Raw genomic sequence first — 27,077 nt, 5'->3', positions numbered from 1 at the left:
CTTCAAGCTCTTTCAGTCCTTTCTCTGATTCCTTCAACGGGGGTCCTGTTCTCACTTCAGTGGTTTGCTGCTGGCATTCACCGATGTAATTGCTGTATTCTGGCTGTGTCTCTCAGGAGAGATCTACATCCGGCTCCTGTCTGCCTTCACTTCTTTGCTTCATCCATCTTGTCTAATTGGGTGGCTGTATATGTGTGACCCACATCTGAGGCAGGCTCTGAATGGGTGTTCCTTCTGCCTCTGTTCTAAACTTTGCCTCCCTATTCCCTGCCAAGGGTATTCTTGTTCCCCTTTTAAAGAAGGAGTGAAGCATTCGCATTTTGGTCATCCTTCTTGAGTTTCGTGTGTTCTGTGCATCTAGGGTAATTCAAGCATTTGGGCTAATAGCCACTTATCAATGAGTGCATACCATGTGTGTTTTTCTGTGAATGGGTTACCTCACTCAGGATGATATTTTCCAGTTCCATCCATTTGCCTATGAATTTCGTAAAGTCATTGTTTTTGATAGCTGAGTAATATTCCATTGTGTAGATGTACCACATTTTCTGTATCCATTCCTCTGTTGAAGGGCATCTTGGTTCTTTCCAGCTTCTGGCTATTATAAATAAGGCTGCTATAAACATACTGGAGCACGTTTCTTTGTTATTTGTTGGGGCATCTTTTCAGTTTATGCCCAAGAGAGGTATAGCTGGGTCCTCAGGTAGTTCAATGTCCAATTTTCTGAGGAACCTCCAGACTGATTTCCAGAATGGTTGTACCAGTCTGCAATCCCACCAACAGTGGAGGAGTGTTCCTCTTTCTCCACATCCTTGCCAACATATAGGCTGGAGTGCTGGCTCAGAGGTTAAGAGCACTGGCTGCTCTTCCAGAGTTCCTGAGTTCAATTCCCAGCAACCACATGGTGGCTTACAACCATCTGTGATGGGATCCAATGCCCTCTTCTGGTGTGTCTGTGGATGGCTATAATGTACTCACATAAAAATAAATAATTTAAAAAATACTTTTCTTGAGATTTAAATAATGGACATGTATCACTCAAATGGATGTGGCAAGGATTTCAAGTTCAGCTAGAGGTGGTAGAGAAAGGAAGGTCTTGAGAATGGATTTTTGGAATCATGAAGGGTAAAACATAGCATTAAATATTATAACATAGTAAATTTAAAAGAATTATTCTGGACTTTTCCTGAAAACTAAATATACCCTTAATAAAACTTCTCAGGTAATTTTTTTTTTCTTTTCAGAGTAAATATTTGGTAAGTCCATATTGGGGAGAAGTACATTGATAACCTAAAAGACATGTTCTTTTCATGTCACATTAGGAAACACGATTGTTTTGTATATTCTTTATCTGTGCTTTCAGTTGAAACTAACAGCATTATTGAAGGGAACAAAGACATTTTTTAATTTTGCTGAAAATGCATTAAACCAAGAGACTTTTATGATTATTTAAAACAATGAATAGATGATGAAATTATTTAAAATCCAAATTATTATTTGTGCAAAACATGGCACAGATAATCAGTCCTGCCTTAATACGTTTGTGAGAATTTTTGACAAGCTGCTGTGAATGTTCACTGAAGGGAACATATTTTTGGCAGCACCCTTCTATCTCCTACATAGAGAGAAAGTGTTTACTGTGAAACAAATGTTTCTCAATGTGTACCATACTCTCCTATCTCCTTTAAACAAACCCGTTTTCTTCTGCAATGTTGAGTTAAGAGAAAAGATTTGCGATGATCCAAAGTCATGTTGACTTACACAGATATTTTATAACCAGGCAGTGCTGCATCATGTAGTAAAAGCTATAAGATGCTAAATGCCAAGCATATAGGAATAAGGCTCTGCCAGCCCTCTGACTGTTATCGCAACTGGATGGTTTAAAGGAACATTTGTTGTTCTCAAATTGTTCATAGACCATCCCAATTATAATAAGATCTTGAGTGAAATGTGAATGTCCATATTAGGTTTCTGATAGGGATTTTTTAAAAAAATACCTGATTTTCAGATTCATTCTGGCATTACTGAAAGTATGCCTGTTCACCACTTCTCCCTTGTTCTTTCACGTGCCCTTTGACATTTCTACCCACCCCTATATGGCTATGGGGGTGTGAAAACCGCAGTGCCTGGTATCTGAACAGGCCTATTGGTGAGGAAAAATGACGTGAAGTGAGGTCAAGGTTAATATTCAGAAGCCACTGAAGTGGGAGAGCAAAGAAAGAGGTGTCTAGAGAATTCTGAAAAAGAAAACATGGCTTCAGATTGTCTGTCACACCAAAACAATGGAACGAATACTAAGTAGAATAATTTTAACACTGTTTGTTTTTCACAGTAGTGTTGTGGTTGGTCTTGTCTTCCTGATTGATGAGAAACTATATGTTGTCTGTATAGACTAGTCTTGTTCTTACCAGGGGATACATGCTGAACATTAAGGGTTATATCCCATCATCCATTTTGCTATACACACATACACACATGCACATGCACACATGCACACACGCACACACTCACACACACATGCAGAATAGGAGGAAAGAAAAAGAGAAGGAGAGAGATGGAGTGGCAAGAGGGAGAGGGATAAAGGGGGAAGAAAATGTCAATGAAAAAAAAAGACAAATGAGGTAAAATGTTTATGATTAGAGATTCTGGTAGTGAGGGTATAACATTCCTTAAACTGTTAGTTGAAACTTTTTTGCAGGTTTGAATTTTGAATTAAGTAATCCTTAAACTACAAAAGAAGCATGGTTCATAGAATCTCCTATAAAAATGCTCAAATATAATAAATGTATAACGGGAGTTTCTGAAAGTGGGAGCTTCTTAAGCAAAGAAGTTGAGGCATCTAATCTCTCTCCTGCTACTGGCCACAGCCCTATGCAAGAGTGTGTCCATCATTCCATCTTTCGTTTGGAGAAGCACATATAATTTGTTTATCCATACCATGGGCTTTGATTCATAATCTGAGGAGGCTGGAAAAATGTCCCATAGAGTTCATGCCTGACAGAGAAGGTAGAACAGATTTTTGGCCCCCTTTGAAGCACACCATGCGGCTGACACTAGAAACGTCCCTCAAGATGAGAACTGAGAGCATTTTTCTTTGGCTTGAAACTAAGCTAGGAATTTAACAAGAGGACACAATTCTGTCAGTGAGCTCACAAAAGATGAATGTGCGAAAAATAATGACTGTAGAGAGCTTGTGCCATTTAAGTAAAATGGAGCATTCTCAAGTACAATGTAGCAATAAATTGCTGTAGGCAGGCTAAATCTCATCATTAACTGCCATCATGTCAATGAGAGAGAAAGATGAGTTACAAAGAGAGCAATTTTTAAAGCAGTTTTTTCCTTTATTTTATTTCTTTTGTTGTTTAAAGATGTTATGCCTATCATCATTTAGGGTAAAGACTGTAGTTTTATAACCATAGTAAGAAAACATGTTATCAATGAAAATGTTGCGTTTTTCACAGGCAGCAATCTAATCACCTTGGTGTCTCTGTATATAATTGACTTGGTCATGTATGTGGCCATGACCAGAATGTGAGGATACCCCTTTATGCTGCAGATTTCCACCCACTCACATACAAATCCTCTCCAGAGAGTATTGCTAGTGGCAATTTCAGAGACCAGACATCCTTTTGGCTAGAACATAACCCTGTAAACAAATCTATATGCTATTCCAATGAAAACATCTTTAGGCATTGTCCTACTGGGCGTAGATTCAAGTAATTAAAGCCAGCCTGTGGGGCAGCTTGAACTTGGCTCCTTGTGTATGGTTCACCCCTAGAAGCATCTACCGCCAGGAGGACACTGGCAGCCTTCATGAATGGAGCTCAGAACTTTCTTCCAATTAGAATCCCTAGGTTATCTTTTATTTGAAATAGGTTTTGGATTTATGAAGGAAATCAAAACTATTATGTGGGTAAGTAAGCTGTAAGTAGACTCAGATAAGTGCTTATAGTGACTTATCCCTTACTTTTTGATAAACTTTTTGGATTCCATTCCACTCAGGCCTTCATTGCTAGGTGAGTGAAATGTTTGTAGACTAGTTTTCAATAGAGTATCAAATATACTCATATTATATGGAAGTAACAACCTTGGGCATGGGACACAGTAGCACACACCTGTAATCCAGCACAGGAGGTAGAGGCAGGAGGGCTTCTGTTTTAGGTAGACTGGATCCTACAGTGAGTTTAATGCCAACATCAGCTATATGGTGAGGTTCTGTCTCCAGAGACCAAAAAGCAAAAACACTAGGAAGGAGATTTCCTTTTTTCTTTTTTCTTTCTTTTTTTTTCCGGAGCTGGGGACCGAACCCAGGGCCTTGTGCTTGCTAGGCAAGCGCTCTACCACTGAGCTAAATCCCCAACCCGGAAGGAGATTTAACATGTCATATTATATAATATTTAGCATGATAGCAGGATAATAGTGTGGCTGTACCACAGTCATCATTGCTCGTATCTTCATTAGAAAGGTTACAGATCATAGCCAAAAGTATCCACAAGGTCAATTCACATATGCGGCTGTACAAACCACAAGCCTTTTGGGTAGAATATGGCAGTGTTCCGAAGGCAGGGGGAATCTGTGCCTGGGCAGCTAACAGTGGATTAAACCCAAATCTGCTTTTGCCCTCCTACAATTCAGTCAAGAAATCAGGTAGCCTCTCTGATTTATTTTTGAATTAAACTCCATCCACTCAATTTTTAAAAATTCAAATCCATTTTACTAGATTTTAAATATTATAAGTATAGTTTTGTTGGGCATTCCTCTTTATATCTTAACTAGTCTTTTGGAAAATTTGTGGTAAATACTAGAAGTACAAAACTTCCACTCAAAATTTTATGAATTCCTGATGGATACAATTAACACATCCTATTTAGTAAATATTTCTCATTTCAATATTTATTCACCTTTCATTTTCACAACATTTTTCCAAAAAATTGCCTGTCAGGTCATGAAAGTGTCAGTAAAAATTTCATGAAAGCATTTATTCATAAGCAATCTTTTGATGTCAGTGGAACCAGTTGCTTCTACCAAAGGAACATAGGGGTTATCAGTAGCAAATAGTTTTAGAATTCTAGGGTCTTATTGTGTTACACCTCTTCTTAGAATCTAATTATAGCAGGAGAGTTGCTGTTAGTATCTGATGCATAAAGTAAGGCAGTGTTTACTTGTTGGAAACATGGAAAAATAACCAGTTTAAAAGCAGTAACACTCTTTATAGTTTGACTGTTATTAATTTTGTATTAATAAAGTAGACAAGTGCACTAAAAGGTCTTTAGTTTAAATTTCAGGTATATTAGCTTTCCTTTAATGTGTCATAATATTTGTCAATAGCTACTATTTATTTGTTTTATGTGTATATGTGAGTACCAGTATGTGCAATACATGTGTGTACATGGTCCTTGCAGGGGCCAGAAGAGAGTGTCAGATCCCAAGGAACAGGAGGTTGTAGACCACAATGTAGGTTTTGGGAACAAATCTCAGATTTTCGCCAGTATTATCAAGTGATTTCATAGCTGCTGAGCCATCTATCCAGTCTTGTTCTTTCTTTTGGTTGGAGTGGGTTATGTTTCAAAATGTAGCATCTAAATCTGTAGCCCAGGCTATCCTGAAACTCACTATACAGACTTTCCTTAGACACAAGCATATAATATTGCTTTTAACTAAGCTCCATTTAAAGTAATCCATTGGCCTTTGTGTTTTAGTTGAACATGTAGACTTACTTGAAGCAGTTCCTAGACACAGAACATAACTAATAGCTCAATTCCAAGATGGGGCTCATATGGTATATGTTAAAAGGAAAGCAGTAAGAGAAAACCATCTGATCATCTTTGGAGGCTTGTAGAAAGGTTACCTTGACATCTTATCCCACCTTTGGGTGCAGGTAGGCGATTGATGCAGTGATATGATGACCAGGGCTTGATGGATCTAGAAAGAGAAAGCTAGATGATATTCCTCCAGAAGAGCATCTCAATTCCTACAAAACAATGAAAGAGTTATCACCTTGTTGATGGAGAGATGACATATCATTACGAGCACTTGCTGTTTCTCCATAGAACCTGGCCATAGTTCCCAGCACCAACATGATTTACAACTGTCTGTAACTATCATTCCAGGAAGTATTGCATCCTCTTCTGATCTCCATGGTCTTCAGGCAGGTGCAACGTGCACAGACACACACACACACACATACACACACACACAAACACACACACAGGCAAAATATTTATATACATAAAAATAAACCTTAAGCACATTTAAAATATATTCACCTCCTCTCCACAATTACATGACATATGAGTCCAATACTGTTTGTATTATAGAACTTTATACTTTCTATATTATCTTAGGAAGTAAAACCTAAACTATGTAAATTAATAGTTCTATTTTATACATCTGAAATTGATTTATTTTAATATTCAATCTCTGTATGCAAATTAAAATTAATAAGTAGCTAGACATATATTCCAAACAAAATATTTGTAAAAAAGAGGATTATTTTAAGTTTTACAGTTGAGTAAATAATATTGACTCTGAATGAGTTACTAAAGTTTTTCAATTCCGATTTAATGGGAAGGATCAGTCAACAAGACATTTTCCTTAATATTTATGGCAGTTTTTTTTGATTGGAAAATACATTGTAATTTTCTATGATGACAATTTCCTAATGGTCTGTGCAAGTTTCAGAAGATGCCAATGAAGTCTCCAGGACAAGGGCTGAGCTTAACTGTCTAGGTTCAGGCAGGATGCACATTGTTCTTTATCTTCAGTTTTATCTCCGGATCCAGATTAACTGATTTACAGTCGTCAACTAGATGGGAAAAAGAACACCTGCACATGTCTAGCTTTGACTGGGGGAGCCATCTTCCTACATATCTCCCTGTGCTCTGGTATCATCACACATTTTATCCCCTGTGATGGTTCTTTGGCTGTTGCATAGGTTAATCAACAATGAGACACCTTATTATTTCCCATCTCAACATAGAATAGCAACAGCTCTTTAAAAACCACACTCGCCTGTTCTTTGTAGTCTGCAATCTAATTGGTAGGACTGAAAGCCAATAGAAATGTTTTCTTTCACATCCAGGCAGTTTCCTGATTCATTAGAGGACATTCTTTATCTGAGCAGAGGAATTCTCACATTTCCCCCACCCCATCCCTTGTTGTAACATTCTGAGCTCCATGGCCATGTATTAGTCCAGCCCCGTGTTTGGACACAGGCGAAGAAAGCATTTCACATGATCTTTCTAATTGACTGGATTAAGTATGCACAAAGACTCAAAGGTCCCGGGTGCCTCTCCTCTCACCAGATCATTCCCAGTTATCCATTGCTTCGGCCGCTGTTTATGGACCAGTATTGAATCAACTTCAATACCTACCTTGAGGAATATAGGGACCATTTGTACATTCTCTTCCATCACTGGTTATTCCTGTAAAATTATATATTTACTTTTGTTTGGCCTAATCTTGACTGTGACCTGGGTTTGACTTTAGACTTCTTACACTTTAACATTGTATCTGCGGCATAAATAATTTTTTGGATACTTTGATTGTTAATCCAAAAATTGTTTCCGAAGTCATTATAACAGGACCCAGATTATGAGTTACAATACTATGGTCAGTAGACCTATTTGTGCTGGATAGCAGTAATATATAGTGCTTTAATAGCAATATTAAAAAGTAAATGCGCCTCATATGAACAATGGACTTTTTGTTATTGCCTTCTCCAGTTTCCATACCAGATATATGTGTGTATGTATATGTGTATATGTTTTATATATGTGTGTTGTATATATACATGTGATATACATATGTCTCACATGCACACATACATATACATATTCTGATGTGCATTTCTGTGTGGAGGCATCACATGTCTTTTTTCCATTGTTCTCATAATATTTTTGAAACACTGTCTCTCACTGAATATGGAATCACTCTTAGCTATACTGGCTGACTCTTGAACATCTTCAGAGCCCCTGCAGTGGGTTTATAAACACTTTATGCCACCTTTTGATTATATGATAAGTGTCTGAGTTCATTTCCTCCTTTTCAGTAAACACTTTTCCCATTCTGCATAATTTTTGTGCTCTAGACAAGGTATTTAATTTCTTTTTTTAATGTGTCCACCATAGCAAAGGCTCCGAATTATAAATGTGTTTCTCCAAAACCCTCAATTTAAGAATATGGTTGCCTAATTAGACTTCTGAAATTAATAGGCAATATAATATTATGTTTCACTAAAATAAATATTTTTAGATTTTATTAAAGGCAGTTAATGAAACTAAAGTTAACAAAATCCTTAAATACTGTTTATCACCTTTTGTGAACAAAATATGATGAAAATGTTTTGTCCATAACTCTGCCTTCACTATATCCATCTGGACTCAAAGAGATAGAAATACTTTCTGTCATTCACAGCGTACATCTGCAGACGGGGGCTAGAACTGATCATAAAAGGTCAACAGGTTGTGGATTTCAAGAACTAAGGAAGAGTCACTGTAGGTTGCAACTCCATCAGTCTCTGAACATCATGACACATGTAGGGATACCAGGAAGGAATGTGTTTTGTTTTATGCCTCTAAACATGAAAAGTAAATGTGAGAGTTAAAACTTCACATTGAAAAGCCCCTGTACATTTTATATGTTTTTCCTATTCCCTTATGAATGGGTAGAATACAGAGATTGAAAACCACCAATCTCATCCCAATATCCACCCCCATTCTCCTCCCAGTACCCCCCTCACAAACCTTCCTCTGTTCCTTCTTTCCTTTTTCCTCTGAGAACGGGGAGCCCTGCCTGTTGATATCACCCCATCCCCCAGCCACTAGCAAATCAATTCATGGAGGTCCAAGCACATTCTATCCCACTGAGACCAGGCGAGAGAGCCCAGTTAGGGGAACAGGATCCACAGGCAGGTAACAGAGTCAGACACAGCCCCTGTTCCAAACCATTCTCATTCCTAATAACATTTTCTTAGCACTATGCTGATGACTGGAACAAACATATAACTTTTGTTCTTACTTGACTCTTACAACTTCAAACATTAAAATGGTAAATTTTCAGTTAGCCTTTGATCATTAGACAAGCTAATTAGTGAAGAATTAGGCACAGAATTCTACATAATAAAATAATTACAGAAAAGACTTGTATCTAAGGTCAGTATTAATATGACATCTTATTTCCCATCTGTCATGCAGAAACAAGTAATTCCTTAAGGATGCTTGAGGACAGAGAGAAACACCACTGAGACTACACTGCTGTTCTGGTGAGCAGAAGCAGCAAGACACTCTCCAAAGCACGGGGGACATATTAAAGCCCTGCGTCTGTTGGCTCCACTAGTGCATGGAATTTCAACTGGCGGATGAGTTAAAAAATTAAAACAAGTTCTGCCTGACAGCCACTCATCCGGAATATATTCTTTGCTGTCATGATGATTAGCCATCTGTTCTCAGATCTGAAGAATATTTTTTCCTAGGTCTTACCATCTACTGTCATTATTATCTACTATCATTGCCCATCACTAAAATCATTAAATCACATTTAAAGCTGTGAGGTCTAGGAGCTGTGAGTTATCTTTATGGTAGCATACTTGTTCAATGTGCTAGCACTTGTCCAGCGTAGGTTCTGGGTTCAACCACCCCCAACACCATCAAAATGCAAATGATCAAATAGGAAGATGTATTAACTTTATGCTTTATTAGACTCTACCTATTTCTACTAATAAAATACCACACTCTGTGGCAGTGAAAGGGAGGACATGCCATGCATGCTGCTTGACCAGTTTTTAGACTTGTAACTAGTTTCAGGTTATGTTCATAAAAGGCACATGGAAAGGAAAAGTAGTAAAATTTGTGTATTTGGATTATTTACTTTGAGGGCTGTGCTTAAGGAAACCTTGTTTTCTTTTATCCAAAATAGAAAGGATTTAAAATGATGATGCAGTGGTTTTCAATCTGTGGGTTGCAACCCTTTTGGGCTTGCATATCAGATATTTACATTATGATTCATAACAGCAACAGCATTAGAGTAATGAAGAAGCAAAAAAAATATGGGTTGGGGTCACCACAGCATGAGAAACTCTATTAAAGGGTTCTAGCAATTAGGTATGTTGAGAATCACTGTTTTAAGTTCAGTCACAATTTGAAGCAACAGAAATACAAGTGCTCTTGGGTAACTTCTACATGGTCATCTTACTCTAGTAACTTATCCAACTGGGAAAAGTGGACAGACTGCTGCAGACTGAATCTGAATAGAAATAAAAATTCTACACACCCATAGTTCCCTTAGGCACATCCTTCTATGGCTTGTACTACAACTGCTGCCACTCAGCCTAGATCCCCTCTCACTCTTTGTGAAAAAGTGATTGTATCCTTGGGGATCTATAAAGGTTCTGACTTTATGAATTAACCTCAAATCAGGGAGCCACAGGACTTCCAACTTTGTTTTCAAAGACGTGTGAACGCCCCTGTTAGATATTGTTTATTGAAGCCTTTGTGAGGTTCAGCCATTTAATCGACCAATTATCTTATTTGTAATCAAATCTGGTATTTTATGTGAGTCTCTATGTGCTGAGAAGGATAGGATAATTCAATCAGCAGTCACTCATAGGACTTGTACTCACTCTATGTAATTAATAAAGAGGTATTAGCATCAGTGAGATGAGTCAGAGGGTAAAGAAACATTCTGCCATGTCTGATGACCCAGGTTTGATCCCGTAGGATCCACCTAGTAGAAGGAACAACACCATGCCACATGTTGTCCTTTGACCCTTTGAGCTCCCGATTCTCACTCTAGCACATATGTACTCACATACTAAATACAAAGTTTAAGAGAGACACTAGGCTTAGTCAATAAAATTAATAACAGATGATTGATGATTTACTAGAATACTCAAGTACATAGTCCACAAAGAAACTAACATTATGGATTAATAGCAAAATACATATGGATGTGTGTGTGTGTGTGTGTGTGTGTGTGTGTGTGTGTGTGTGTGTGTGTAGTGGGGAAGGGTAGATTGAGGAATAGCCATACAATAGTTAAGCTTCATCTGGTCCTTCAAAATTCTGAGTAAGAAAAGGGATATGAACTTGAAACTTAAAGGAACTCTGATGGCTATGTGCAAAATACTTTAGGGCAGAATTTAGAAGTGGGAATTAAAATTTGAAGTCCATAATGAATTCATCCAAAATTGCTTTACACAACATTGTTTTGTACACTGAAAACTATACAAATGTTTTTTAACAAGTAACAAAAATTATTTTGTTAGCAGTGGTTTGCATATAATCAGGAAAGAAGGCTCAACAGGTAAAAGATCATGCATACATGATGTACCAAATTCAATTCCCACCAAAGGTGAAGGAGAGAACAGAGTGCAAAAAGATGTCCCCTGACCTCCGCATGTTACACATTGCACTTGTATCTAACCATACATTCTATACACACTCATACATACCATACAATGTAAAGACAAGCGCCTACATTCTGTATTCTTAAAGGAATATTTTTAAAATTTTTGTAATAAATAAGATTTTTGAAATTTATCAAACCAATCCTTTTACAAGCAGATGTAGTAACTCTTAAAGTCCCCAATTTAAATGACATGCAAAGTTTTTGTTATTGGTTTTCATACACTGACTTCACACCACAGTGTGGCATTCAGATGTTTCTGGAAAACTCTGAAATCTTTTCATTGTCTTCTTTTGGAATTGTTCTATGACTGTTCCTCTTTAACAGGAAAGCAGAATGAACAAGCATCCAAAATGGTCAGGCCATGTAGCCAATGTCGGAAAATTCATTAGTTCTAGTGGATTCTATTGAGGACTGACCAAAAGATGCAAAACATATGATTTGAATGCAGTTATGTGGAAGATTTTCCTGCAGGACTCAAACAAAATCAAGTAACTGACAGACAGACAGACAGACAGACAGACAGACAGACAGACAGGAGGACAGGCAGACAGACTCACTCCCCCCTTCCTCCCTCATATACACACTTGTGTGCAGGGAAGAGAGCCATTGTATTAGAAAATGCAACTTGGATGGCCATCAGGGAGTGAATGCCAGTTTCCACAAAATATATCACAAAGCAAAACAGACAACAGTCCTTTTTATGGAGAACACCCAGGCTGACCTTAAACTCAACTGGAGCCTCTTGGGCCTTGGCTATCATTTTGGAGTAGAGTGAATGAAGGAACAGTTAAAAGAGAGACAGAAGCAGACACTTGCCAGTGCTACCTAAACAGGTACTTGGTGTATTTTGAGCCTTATTTCTGGCAGGTTTGAGATGCAAAAGGAGGTGAAACCTTGAGGGAAATGAGAGAGCCCAGAGATTCTGGAATGGATGTGAAGCACTCAGAGGTGGTTTGCCATTGCTCAGAGCTGTTCTCATAATAGTTTAAGATCCCAAGTCTTAAAGTACCAGGAACTATGTTACTGTTTATTTGTTTTTTTCTACCCTTTGGTTAAAATACACTTTTGATGCTTCAGCATAGTTATGATGGGGAATTACTAGCAAGTGCTTTTTAACAACTGATATTTGGGTCTCCTGGTTTCTATGCAAGTCATAAGTCTCTTTAACCACTTAATCTCCTGCAAGCCCCATGTCCACAGAGCATCTGTATGGTTACTCGTGCCCATGCTCCAGAAATGAGAGATGTACCAATGAGTGGAGAATCCAATTTAAAATTGCATGAGAATGTAGAGTATACAAAGAGCTCTGCAGGAGTGCATACAGATGTGAATGCCAGCAGTCCCTAAACTGCTTTCTCTAGACTTTCTCTGCTCATGGTCTTGCTACCTGCTTTGCTACCCTTGTCCTTACCTTAGCCAGCTCTCTTAAATGCTCCCATCATTTATCTACCACTATCTCTCCTTTAACACTCTTCCCCCTCTGGTTCTGGATGCTTATCTGTCCTTCCTTTTTGTTCCATATCATATGATGTTCATTTTGCAGTAGCTAAACTGTATTATAGTGGTCTGGGAGTCTGGCTCCAGAGTTCCACTGTGAGCTCATGGACAATAGCTGCCATCCTCTGCACTACACCAATAGATGAAGTTGGACAATGGACTGTGTCCCATGGTGCATGAGTGCTCTGTGCTGGTTGAAACCCTATAGCTAGTGGACAATGTGTATACATTGACAGTGTTTTCTATTTGTTTGTTTTGTTTTGTTTTTGTTTTTGGGCAGCATACTCACTTCAGGGTTTTAAGAATATGACATGACCTGTGTATAATTAATAAATTATACACAGACAGAGGATTTTCAGTTTAAAGTTATGGATCAAATGAGAAATCAGTGAAGGACTGAAGCAGACTGTAAGGTGAGAATGAAGGAAAGCTCCCAAAATATATGCTAGGAGTGAGGGCTCCAGTGTGAAGAACGGCTAAGTGTGGGTCTGTTTTTAAGAGATGCACAAACGTATCTGTGCTAAGCAGGCCCAATATTTACTTTTGAATGAAGGAAAATGCTTGTGACTTAACAGTTTGCCTGTGCAATGGACTAAAACTAAAAATGTAAACTATTACTACTACTACTACTACTACTACTACTACTACTACTATTATTATTATTATTATTATTATTATTTAATCTTTCTTTACAATCCAGTTGTTTTGCCCCTCATGGCCCACCCTCTGACTGTTCCTCATACCATTCCTACACTCCTGTCTCCAAGAGCATGTCCCTACCCACTATCCCCACCCCATCAGACCTTCTCACTCCCTGGAGCCTCAAGTCTAGTGGGGTTAAGTGTGTTTTTTTAATATCTCACTTTTGCCAAAGGAATCTAACATTATTGCCACCAAATCCCACTAAAAATCCTAGACCAGCAAAAAGAAGGGAGTTCCACGAATCCCCATGACATGCTGCATTTTTCTAACTATAGGTTGAACAAGAGCTTTTCTGAATTCATTTCATGGGAACCTCACTGTGTGTCCCTACAAAGTGCTGCTCCATAATTTAACACACATATGTGGTGTGTGATATTCGATCAGGGACTCCAGCCAGGAAAGACAGCACTGTAGGTGCCTCACAAACACAAAGACTTGACTCGGTTTTCCTGAACTCATATTTGAAAACAACTGGTTGTGACACATGTGAATGATTCTCTCTCTGAAAAGATGATAGGAAGGCCTCTGAGTTTCTTGGCTAACCAGCACAGCCTACTTGGCATGATTCAAGCCTGCTAGAGATATTGTTGGAAAGAAAATTGTCAACAGAATCTAAGGAACAACACTAAAAGCTGTGCACTGGCCTATACACACCTCCTCCTCCCCTCCCATACCCACATATTCATATGTACACATGTACCTCTGCCCCACACATGAATACACACACACACACACACACACACACACACTTACATGCACATGCATACTCACACACACACCATTTATTTTAAAGACAGGCTACAATTTTCATTGCTTTGGCTATTGCTCATTCTTTTTGTTAGGAAACTGCCAATGTCATTCCCCTTGATCCCTATAAAACAGCTAATAAAGTGTTATAAACTGTGGTCACATTATGCTGTAGTAGAAATGCCAGAGTCTTCCTTTCTATCTGTATACTGCTGTGTTTATCCAGCTTCTTCCTGCCTCCTCTATCCCTCTTTACCCTTTCTATCCTCTTGTGACAGCTGTTCTACTCTCTATTTCAATGAAATCAATAATTTACCTACAGTTTAATAATTTTAATACAGTCATTAATTATAGCAACCATTTTGAAAACACTTGTTTCCTTAGAATGCAAAGTTTTAACTAAGCAAATATGGTTTTCCATGAAAATATTTAACAATATATAATATGACATTATACATTATATATTATATATTGTATATGTATATGATGTAAGTCACATATAATATGATAATATATTTCATATTATAAGTAATTATTCAGTTATATTTTCTAATTGTATATTATATTTATTGCATATTATATAGATTATATATTTATAATTATATCATACTATATTACATAGTATACATATTTAATATTTTTATGGAAAACTATATTTATCTAGGTAAAACTTTGCAGTCTAATGAAAAAACATTTTGAAATGATTATTATAATAATTTAAAATTATTCAAATGTAGATAAATTCTCAAATCTATGGATATATATCATTATATTTGATGTATATTACATTGTATATAAAATATCTTTTTAAGTAACTGTCTTTTAAGCAAGAATACCTCATTGATTTAAATAAGTACTATGACTTCTACATTATATCCATACTATATTATTTTTATGGTGCTGTTTGCAAATTCTCTATTTTTATTCTAGTCTTTTCGTTAAGCCTCAATAAAACATACTATCCTCCTTAGCCACTTCATTAGAATCTACATAATTAAGCCACGAGAGGGAAAATATTGGACTCCTGCTCAATAAATTACATGAAATATGGGAAAATGCTTCGTTATATTACAAAGTGGACGTCTATGATTGTGTCTACAAAGTGGACACACACACACACACACACAAAAAAAAAACTTTATAAAAATGTTAAAAATAATACCAGACAGAATGTTGTGGGAAAATAGCATTAGATATTTGATTAATTTTCTCCTGCTTTTTAGAAAAAAAATTCAAGTCCTTCACACTTTGTGTAAAGCACAAAAGATTCAGCCTAAGGAAAACCTGAAAACTGGGTTTTATAAGCCACCAGTCCAGAAGTTGAATATTTCCAATCAAAACGCTCACGCCCCATTTCCTCAAAGTGCTGCTTCAAAACAAAGCAATAATAGTGGACATGAAAAACCACTGGCAACTCTAATTTATGGTGGAATATACTGATGAATGATTTATTTATCCTAGAAGTGCCAGTATTTCACTCTTCTGCCTCTCTTGACAGCGATTGGAATAGTTTCAGTAGTACAGGCATAACTGGGTTCTGGGATTTGGCTAGAAATGATTTGGCTGGGTGCCTGTTGCTGAGGGAAGAAACTGCCAAACATTTCTAAAGCCAAACACCAAATCGGGCTTAGCGTCATGTATCAGGCTGGCCCTGCAAAATGATTCCATTCCAAAGGTCAGAAATGCTGTGCCCTGATTCCAGAATTCTATTCAGAAATAGGAAACAGAGACAGCTTCAAAATAGTACACATCCCATCTTCTTTTCAGAATAAAAGCTTTGGCTTCCTCGGTGCTTAGGAAGCCATTCTGGCCTCCAGTACAATATATGGAGAGTAGGTCACTTTAGAAAGACACGGTCTCTATGTGTCTCTTTCTTCTGTGTATTTTCTAAAAACTAGGAAGTTTATGAATGAAGCTCAAGCCTATCCATGTAAAATGCATGGGAGGAAGAGGAACTTAATACAAACTTTTCTTATTCTCCTTATATTACTGTTTGCATGTTAGAAAGTATTCAGCTTCTGGTTTAGTGGTAGCAGCTTGTACCAAGTCAACAGTAACTGCAGCCAGATAACAGTGAGTTTGTGTGAGCAAATTTTTTACATTTTGGAAGAATAGAGCTACACAGGGTTGAATCTACCTTGCATTTTGATCTTTATCAGTTTTGTGGAGGCATATTTCCACAACCATACCTCTGTATGTTTGCTGTAATTAGATACACAGCCATAAACCAATTGCTCCCTCATTTCCATATTATATGTATTCTCAATGGAACAAGATACAAGAGCTAGTAACCATTTGTTTGCCTTCTTAGTTTCTTACTCTCACGACCCAGTATTTATTGTGTAAAGCTATCAGCAGCTACCATATGCCAATGACATGAGTTTTACTCTGTGGAAACACCCATGATAACAAAAACAACTTGCGTGCTCAGATATAGGGAATGCTCAGCAGTCAAGGAGGGAGAAAATTCATTTCTTATCTAGAAAAAACTCATTTTCTTTTGCATTTTCAACTTTTTTTATATTAATAAGAAACATCAACAGTCTAATAACATAATGGGTTCACTTAAAGATGACACATCCATTGATAACTGAAACTCAGACTTCAACACTGAGTTCAATGAATTATAAAAAAGCATCCTACATCTTGCTAGAAAAGTAGTTAAACAGAACCTTAGTTATGTACAGCCAGCAAGCATCAAGCTTCTCATCTCCATGGTGGAAGTAATTAAAGTAGGAAGTGCCCATTTTGACCCTGCTGTCAGCAGAAGAAACACTTGGCTTGTCAGTACAGCCTTGGCCAGGCCATCTACTTCCCTGACACGAGATAGGTGTAAATTAGCATGTCCATCCTTCCTTGCCTTTGTAGTTCATACAGAATCCAGGGAGCAACACATTCGGGAGTGAGAGCTGTACCATTTTCACATAGGAAATGTGAACACACTTCAGTGTCAATGCAGGGAATTACACTGGTTACAAAAATCACAGAATTTCTTTGGCTGATGCTTTTTAGAGAAATATAAAATGAGGAACACTGAAATCACAACCTGGCATCACTTCTATCCTTGGAGACCTGACTATTTCTGCAGTCACAGCTGCAAAACCATCGTTATGTTTGCTTCGTGCTAGCTTTGATGTCCTGTAGATGAAGACTACCACAGTACATTTTCTGAAACTCCCAAACCACTTATGATCACCACACAAGATATTTTCTTTTTGTTGAGAATTAAATAAGAATATGGCCAAGGAACAGAATTAGCATTGTGGAGAAGATGCGATAAGATGAAGAACCATTAGGAGCTGTCAATCACGTCTCCCGCTTGCTGGGTTCATTTTCTCTCTATCTCAGCCATCAAATCAAACATAACCTTGTTCCTGACTATAAAGTCAGCAATATTATACAACTAATTTAATAGCATTTGGAAGAGACTAGATATACCAGCTAGGAAAAGAATATATCCACTGTCTTAAAACATGTATTATAAGAAGCATAGTCTTATAAATTCCTAGGTTTGACAGAACCTCAGTGCTGAGTGGTGATCACTTGGTATGTGCTGGGCACTGGTGGTGCCCTTTACCTGCATTGGTTCATTGTATCCTCACCTTGAGCAGTTGACTGCGTTTCACTTGAACAGCCCTCATTTCTGTGACCATTTATCCTTCATCATCTACCCAGCAAGAGCCTGGTATGTGTTTGCTCTGCCATTCTGTATACTCCATGGCCTTCTTCATATTCCGTGAAATTTTCAACAGTGTCTTCTTCTGTTCCCCTCCTTGCCCACATTAGAAACATGTGAAGGATAAAAGATTTGATTTCTTCAGAATCATTACCTTTTCTAGCAATAACTAACACTGAAAGCTATCTGAAGCACAAATAAATTAATTGAATTGAGCTCTGCAGTCACCTAGCAAAAGGGCCACTCTAGAGTAAGGCAGACTCAGCTTAAGCCTTGAATAGAAGATAGGCAGGACAGTTATCCTTTTGATGAGACAGACGTCTTATGAGTGTAGTTATGCTATGTCATAATGAGACCACATTTTCTAAATTAGTCAGAGGAGCATAACTTTCTCATTCTTCTGCCTTTTCTAAGTGTGCTTCCTACAGTTTATGTAATGTTTCTCCCTTTCTTCCCTATTTTCCTGTTCTGGACAGCTGTCAAGAGGTACAGATTGCCTTCCTTTGGTTATTTCCTTTTGAGCTGTAATAAAACCACTGTCTTTTAATAAACAGGCTTTGTTTGCCTTCAAAACCTGTTTTAGATGTGTTTTCCAGGAAGGTTCCCATCTGTATTCTTAGACCCTTTATGTCTTGTACAAGCACATGCTTCCCCAATTTTTATACTAAAAATACTTTGTTGAACCCATATTTGTTTGGAACATTTTGATTTCATTTTGTTTTTGACTTGCTCTTTTGCCTTGACCTAGTTGAACAGAGCTTATGGGACTCCAGAGTATTCCCTGAATAACTTTACTTCCATGAAGCAAGGCTTTTGGGTTTTTGTAAGATGTGCTAAGGAAGATGCAGTTTTAAATGAGCCTTTATCCTGATGTGGTAAAGGTAAAAATTTATGACAACTATTTTATTGTTGCTAGTTAAGAACCACTTTGCAAATGTACCCCTTAGAATACATTTAATTCCATAGCTTTTAGCTATATGTCCCTACATGTAAGATGTTTCTGTCTTCTAAGATCCTGATCATCTCTAATCATGCTCTTTGTCATCTGTGTTTGATAAACATTTGCCTATTCAAATTCTACTTCATGGTGAGGAGTTTTACTTGGAAACATAACTAATTAAATGCTATTTTGACCATTTTCTGTATCGTTTAAATACAAAATTGTAAAGGATTTAATATATTAACTAAAGACAGACTATAATATTATTTAAAGTAAACCTATCAATGACTAAGATATGTACCGACATAGGGACCAAAATCTTCTCTACCTCTTAGTCACAGCCTAGCAGACTCCGGCTTCTCATTTTCCCCTTTCCATGTTCTCTAGTTGATACCTATGAGACTGAGAGCTTATCGCTGAAGGGAGTTGCCTCTGAAAGGAACTGTCCAGGCCAACCGTCGCCACAAGAGCAGGGCCACATGCAAGTCTCTCTTCCAACTCTACAATGATAGTCAAAATGGGTGCCATCTTGCCCTCCACATTTATTGCCAACCATACTTTACCAATTTCACATATATGTAGCCTAAGCTTGCTTACATTAACGTAGTTCAACATTCCTTAGATCTCTCCATATTATACTACCACACATTTCCAACTACAATCCTTACATACTTCTTCAAAACCTACAAAGCAATGTAAAGCATATTATTAACACATTCAGGTTTTCTGTGGTCTAATTTCATTTTCTTCTGCTGCTACTTTTTCAGCACTTGGCTTCCAATGCAAGTAAAATTTATTATCACTAGCACATGGGAGGCAAACATGAAACTTGAAGAGTTTGTGTGTAATTTCTGCAATAAGTTGGTTCATGGCCGTTACACCAAATGCCTGATTGTAGATGTTGACAAAAACCTTCCCACCAGATAGACTGTTTGCCTGCTGTGAGGTCTTGATCAGCGTTATCTTGATTTTTGTGTCCCTTAGCTTTTGTACATGTGTGATAGGAATCAAAATGACCCCTACTTCCTCAGATTTAAGTAAAGTGTTTAACATAGTGCCTACCCTATAACAATTCAATGATATCATGAAGAGAAAACACATGACTTAAATTGGATTTTAGAGTTCTGATATATATATCGTTTGTGTGTGTGTGTGTGTGTGTGTGTGTGTGCGTGTGTGTGTGTGTGTGTGTGTGTGTGTGTGTGTAAAATATGGATCAGAGAGGATAACCTGGAAAGAACTGACTACAGAATGACATAATTTTTGGCATATTTGGAATGACTGCAGAATTTTTATTTGCAAATAAAGGGAAGAATGAAACCACTGGTCTTTTGGAAACTTAAAGAGGGTAGAATAGTTCAAACGGCATTCAGTGTACCTTTCTGTGATGCTCTCCGTCTGCTGCTGCAAAATAAAGCTTATTTTTCCTTATGAGTGGTGAGAATGACACTTCCCTGTGGGCGTTGGGATAACTATTTAGAACACAGCTAGGAATAATATTGCTTAGAAATGTGGCAGTAGAACTTCTCTTCTAGAGTCTATTGACTCACCTGCTTCAAGTAGTTGGCTGAGCTACAGTAACCAAGCATGAATTTCCCCATATTTAATAGGACTTAGGCCAACTAGAAGACCAGTATAGAAATCCATAACTGGCCAGGATGCAACAGACCCTTGTTTGCTTATCGCTTTCAATACATTTACAAAGAACACATATACCTAAGGCTCAGAAAATATTCTTGAAAAAGGGGTAGAAAGACAGTGAGACCAGATGACCTGGCAGTTTGTCAACATATGGGGCTCTCCTAAAAAATGTGCAAGGGATAGGGAGAGGGGAGCATGAGTACATATGAGCACAAGACCAAAGACGTTGTATGAAACTCTCAAAGAATTAAATTCTCAGTGTAACTTCCAGTGGCAGGCTAGATCGTTATTCTTAGACCCATATATAAGTGTAGCTCTTAGCATTCATCACAGAAAGCCATAGCTAAAAACCTTTTGAATTGTTTTTCCCTCTATCAGTTTCCACAAGCCTAGTGGCTTCTTTCTTCCCTTTATTTGCAAATATAAATTCTATAGTATTTTCATTTTTAAAGCAATTTCCGTTTTTTGCTTTTTGTTTCTTTGTTTGCTTCTTGTTGTTGTTGTTGTTGAAGCAGTGTTTCTCAATGTATTTCTATCTATCTTATAACTCCTATGTAGACCAGGCTGACCTCAATCTCACAAAGATCTTCCTGCCTCTGCCTCCAGAATACTGAGATTAAAGATGTGCACTGCCATCCCCACATTCCCAGCTACTTGAAGACTGTTCATATTTTTGGGCCTGTTTTTGTCAAACTGCAAGTGAGAAGATTTGGATTAAGACTTATAGCCCCTTTTTTCGTCCTAAAACAAAGTCACCTTACTTTCAAATTATCTTTTAATTACCAAACTCACAGTTTAAATTTGCAGCATGAATGTACAATTGCCATTTAAACGTAATGTTTTATGGTTGTGACAGCTGACCAGAGACAAAGCCTGCTGAAGATGAGCTGCAGCTCTCTGGAGGGAGAGGTCCTGAACTGTTAGTGTGTGATAAAGCTTTCAGTTAGTGCACACAAGCTCACCACAACTTCAGGAAAGACCTTAGGATAACAACTATGTTATTACGGCGTTCCACAGAGCCGAAAATGGTGTGCAGATTTATTGTCACTGTAACTAACCAGCTAGAACGTTCACATTTTATGTGAATTTACAGGCCTTAAGTATCAGTGAACTACTTCTCTCCGGATCAGAGAGAAATGAAACATTTATTTCTTTCTGTTTTCCTTTCTCCTCTCGAAGAGGCTCACATTGAAGATAAATCTGCATAGGAATGCTTGTAGAAGCATTCCTTAACTAGGATTAAGACCTCTAGCATGGATTCACTACAGCCCTTACAGTAATTGCTGTGCAAGCGATTCAATCCCGCCATCATAGCATTGCTTCTCTCTCTCTCCCTCCCTCTCTCTCTCTCTCTCTCTCTCTCTCTCTCTCTCTCTTCCTCTCCCTCTCCCTCCTTCTCTCTCTCTCTCTCTCTCTCTCTCTCTCTCTCTCTCACTGAAAGTGATAAAATTGAATGTAATTTGACTTTACATAGTGAGGCTTTCAAAGTTGAATGTCTTTGGTATGTACCAGCTTTATTGAAAGACATATTAATCTGTCCAGGGCTACTGGTATTTATAAGCATAACTGTTCTCACATAGATTTCTTAGAGGAAAAATCATACAATTTACATTACAGTAAATTTTCTTAAGACTTTATATGGGTGCACCCGTGCTTATAGAAAGTATAGCTACAAAGTTCAGAAAGTTTTATAGCTTGTAATGGCACAGACTTTATATTTTTAAAGTTAACAAGAAAGTCCACGCTGTAGAGAGATTATAGATAATTTTTATGTAAAGTATATCTGTCCAATACCACCTTCCTTCAATAAATTGTAGGGAATTTGGCAGTGTGCTAACCCTAGTCACTCAGTCACTGTTTACCACTTCTAAAATCCATTCTCTAAGTTCAATAGTATAATTTCTCATAAGCAGTGGCCTCCTCACTCATTGAGCAAATGTTGAGGAGACAAAGTACTCATCCTAGGCAGGTATTTTATTATGTAGGCTCATCCTGTAAATACAATTATGAGAAAATATCTGAGGAAATATAGAGTTAAAAGCTCAACAGGAATGATTGTTGTTTGGCAAGACATCCAGCAGTCCTCTGTAGAAAATTACAATCTTGGCATTGGGATGAGAAACTCTCATTTCTTTGCATCTCCTGACCCTCTGTGTACAGCGCTGCTAAGCAGCCTAATAACCTCCATTTTCGTTAGTGATGTCCTTAGCTCTGGAATCGCCCACAATTCCTCATTCATAGAGTACATTTATCTAAATGGAAAAATAAAAAGAAAAGGATACTGCAACAAATGCCCAAAATATGAATGGCATTTGCATTGCATTCTTGTGGAAATGTTGAAATAGAAATTAAAGCTGATGTTAGGTGACAACTAAAGCCTGGTAGATGTTTTGTACACTATTATCGCTCTGGGATGAGCTCTTTTGAATGAGTGCTGTCAAATAAAACAGACCTGTAATTACAGGTTTCACTGGCCCTGTTACTAACTAATAGACACTGTCTTAGAAGTTTCCCTAAGTCCTCTGTACGACTGCATTCTGCTTATTGTCCACTGCCCATGGTACTACTGTCCAGTCCACAATCCAGTGCCCTATTCGTATGACTCATTTGACTGCACCACAGGAGAGGAACTAGCTTCACCTAACTAGCACCACCATAGCTTTGAGGAAGGGATGGGGGAAGAATAGCCTGCCAACCAGCCAGCAGGCCTGTCCATTCTCTCTTTACTTCTAACAGTCACTGCAGGACTGCAGCCAGCATAGATTACTGTTAATAGTAAAAACTCATGCACCATGGCAAATCAGTGTCTTTTATGGTCAGAGAAAAATGACATCTCTTAATTGTTTCCTGCTTAATGGTGGTAGAAGCTTTATGGATGTTCCTTTAATGACAACCAATATAATCAGACTAAAACTGAACAACTAATGCTATAACTATAGGAAGTGTGTAGAACACTGAATAATGTAGATGTTGATAATATGCACGTGCCAAAGTATCTTGTAAGAAAAGAAGGCAGTGTCACAAATGGAAGCAATTTTAAATGAAAGTGTTGCTGTGAAGAATCACGGCAGTCACAAGTCTGGCAGCATGTGAATGTACAATTCCCATGGTCCTTTCTGTGATAATATGAACTTGATCTTTTTACTCCCATAAAGGAATGACAAGTCAAATTGGAAGGACAAGCAAGCAAGTAAGGCAGACAATGTTGCCTACTTTGTTGCGATTATGCTGTTGCAGCTCAGCAAATGCCTGTATCCCCTGGTGGTGTTTAACAGGGAGTTTTTCATTGTCTCTGTCAGAAAATGCCTGGATGTCATACAGATGGATGAAAGGAAGGCAATGAGTAAGAACTGTGGATTTTAAATGTCAGTATAACCTATTTTTCCACCAAAGCTGTAACCCATCTTGACCAATGATGCCTAACCCACTCTGGATTTAGGCAGTGACATAAACCTTTGTTCTCGCATATAGTTCCCCAATCATGGTCAAAGGACAACATGAACAAAGGTGATGACTATGGTTTTGCAGACATAGGTCTCAGTGTCTCCTTTGCAATGTTTGAAGGGTCATTCTTAACTATAGGCAAAGACTCCTGATAACAGGGCTTACATAGAAAAATTGCAGGACAGGTTTAGGATAGAATCATTTTTCATCCTCAGATGCTAATCAGATTGAAAATAAACCTGTCACTGAGCGGTAGCAACAATGCCAGGGCCATTTGCTGCATGTGATCTTTGCAAATGGGCTTGCTGCCTTTCAGATGACTTTTCTGTCACACTCCAGAGAACACGAGTCCCTGAAGATTTCTGTGAATGCTTAGTTATTAGGAAACCATCGCCTCATGGATGACTTCATAAATGTTTGCTTTTGCATCAGGAAATGGCACACAACCTAATTTTTTCTGTCTCCCCACTACCCACACACACATATCTCCTTTGAAAACAGCCAATAAAATGATAGAGAGACTTTGATTGATGATTAATATCACAAGAAATCCCCCAAACATTGTCCCCTAGACATAGTGTGGAATTTACATTTCTCTGCACATTGTAAATAATATTTGTTCCTACTAATGTATTAGAAAACTCACAGTTTTATAATATTTTATTGTAGTTTATAAATTTCCAATATTTTTCTTTACTTCTTGTTTTAGAACAGTGATGATGGAGCCAACACACTGTTTTTTTTTTAATGCAACTGTTTAGCATTACAATCATGACATCGCCTGGGAGACTTAAGTGGACATCTCCCACTCTACCTATAAACATGCTTATTCATTAGTTTTCTTATACAGCTATCTCCAACACATTATATGTCAGGATTCACGGTCTCCCTGAAGACATTTGTTTAAAGGCTATATCAACCTAAATGTGTCAAGTGTGGGTAAAATACAATTAAAAAGTGACTCGGAACAGTTGCTATATCTCAGAACACTTTTGTGTTATGTAATGTTGACATTATTCATTCCAGATATTTTATATTGTGAATACACTTCTTATAGTCATAGAATTCTTATAAACTGTCTTACCATCTCTTAAATAAGGATCTGTAGTTTAAAATTTTAAATTCTATCAAAAATACTTTCCAACTTTTCTATTACTTCATTGAGAATTTCGTGCAATTCATTTTGATCATGTTCGCCAACTTCAACTTCTCTACCCATCTCTGTGTCTCCTTTATCACACACACACACACACACACACACACACACACACACACACACACACACACACACATCTATCAAATACAATCTGTGATGTTTAGTTATTCTTGGTGTATGGTCTAGTTACCAGGAGAAGCACTCTTAAAGAAAATCCATTCCCACTCTCCCTACAGCTAACACTTGACAATAGCTCCTTGGCCAGTATTGGGACCTCCTGCACACATTCCCCTCATGCAGGGATTTTTTATTTTTGGCTTGACCTTATACAGGTTTGGTCCATAATTTGAGGACTATTGTTAGTTCATTTATGCAGCTGCTCGGTTATGTAGAGAAAACACTGTTTCCCTTGAAAACAGTGTCTGGCTCTTAGAATCTTTCTGTCCTCTCTTTCTTTACTATCACTGACCCTTGGGGTGGGTTGATTTGATAAGGATGACCAATTTACAGTTGGACATTATTCAATCTTTTGTTCTTTCTACTTTGACTAGTTGTAGATCTCCATGTTAATTGTCATCTATTGAAAAAGATGCAAAAAAACTAAAAAAAAACACAAAAGAAAACAAAACAACCAAAACACTTTTCTCTGATAACCTAGACCCAGAAAAGAAAATCCTGTTTTTTTTCTCATTTATACATGCTGGTTTAGAACTATAGAAATATGTATTTCACATGGACTATCCATAAGGGTCAGGAAATTATGAGAGGACATGAGGAAGATTTCAAGGGAAGGGAGGAACAGCACAGTGGTAGAAATAGTTACGTGGAAATTATGAGACAGGAAGAATTAAATGGAAGGGGAAAATGGGAGAGTGGGGCAGAAGAAGGAATATAGAAAGGAATAACTACTATTGAAGACCTTTTGAATAATAACCATATAGAAAGTGAATGGAAAAATTTAGTTAAAATTTCAAAAATAAAAATGTCATATGGATGCCAACTATTGTGGAATGTTTCTAAAATATGCATACACTATATAGAAAGGGTGTAAATATAGTTACCTATAGCAGGGAAATAATGACTCTATTAGACTCTACATGGTAACAAATAGAAGCCCAGTGTGAGGAATGCCTTATTATCTTTTAGAATTGTTGGGGAAATCAACAAACATTACAGGTTATTACTAGTACTATTGTTTATCGTCTTGAACCTGATATTGTGACCCTATTGCTGGAGTAATCACATTCTTGAGTTATAGAACATGAAGAAATCAAGATGGAATTCACTTGGAAACATCTTCTCTACTACTTTGTATTCATAGTGCTTGATAATATTACCAGAGGTGAAAGACAGTCACCAGTATTAACCAATTTTGAGGTCTAGGAAGTACAACCATGCCCAGCTTGATAAGACATGACCCTTGGTGTAGTAGTGGCATGGATGTCATAATAGTAATCAACCACTTTCTGGTTGGATTTAACTTAGGCCTGCTCCACAAGATGAAAGTCATACAGGCCACCATTACTGGGTCAAAATTCCCATACCTCAATAGACATAGCCCCCAGGGGAAAATGTACTGCCATTACTCTGCTCAATGCTCATATTACTAGACCAACTTCTCATTATTATACACATAAAGTAGTGAATATATTAACTATCAAATTTGTCTTTATATAAAGATATCTCTATAAATATGTATAAAGAGAGTAATAAGGGAAGACACTAGAGAAGTCTGACTACTAGTCTGACTACTTCCTATCTTTATTGTATACACAGATTCATAGCTCTAGCCACTTTTGAACAAGAATCCAGAAAAGATACTTGAGGAATGCCTAGCATTGTTTGTTAGGGCAAATTCACTAGTTTGAGAG

General features: G+C 37.5%; 1 protein-coding gene across 5 annotated transcripts in view; it reads left to right on the top strand.

Annotated features, from left to right (window-relative positions):
• Window positions 1–27,077, top strand: part of Snca (synuclein alpha) — a 100,971-nt gene that overhangs the window by 46,057 nt on the left and 27,837 nt on the right. The window contains exon 5 of one of the 5 annotated variants that reach the window (XM_039107198.2): window positions 9,192–25,334. The exons of the other annotated variants lie outside the window; for them this stretch is intronic. Within the exon in view, the coding sequence (XP_038963126.1) occupies window positions 9,192–9,209 (18 nt within the window). The 3' untranslated portion in view covers window positions 9,210–25,334. Of the gene's footprint in view, window positions 1–9,191; window positions 25,335–27,077 lie in introns of those variants that run through there. 5 annotated transcript variants of the gene reach the window in all.

The sequence above is a fragment of the Rattus norvegicus genome, chromosome 4, assembly GCF_036323735.1.
Source record: "Rattus norvegicus strain BN/NHsdMcwi chromosome 4, GRCr8, whole genome shotgun sequence".
Classification (NCBI taxonomy): domain Eukaryota; kingdom Metazoa; phylum Chordata; class Mammalia; order Rodentia; family Muridae; genus Rattus; species Rattus norvegicus.
The sequence above is the reverse complement of the archived record's forward strand: the minus strand, read 5'-3'. Positions and strand labels throughout refer to the sequence as shown.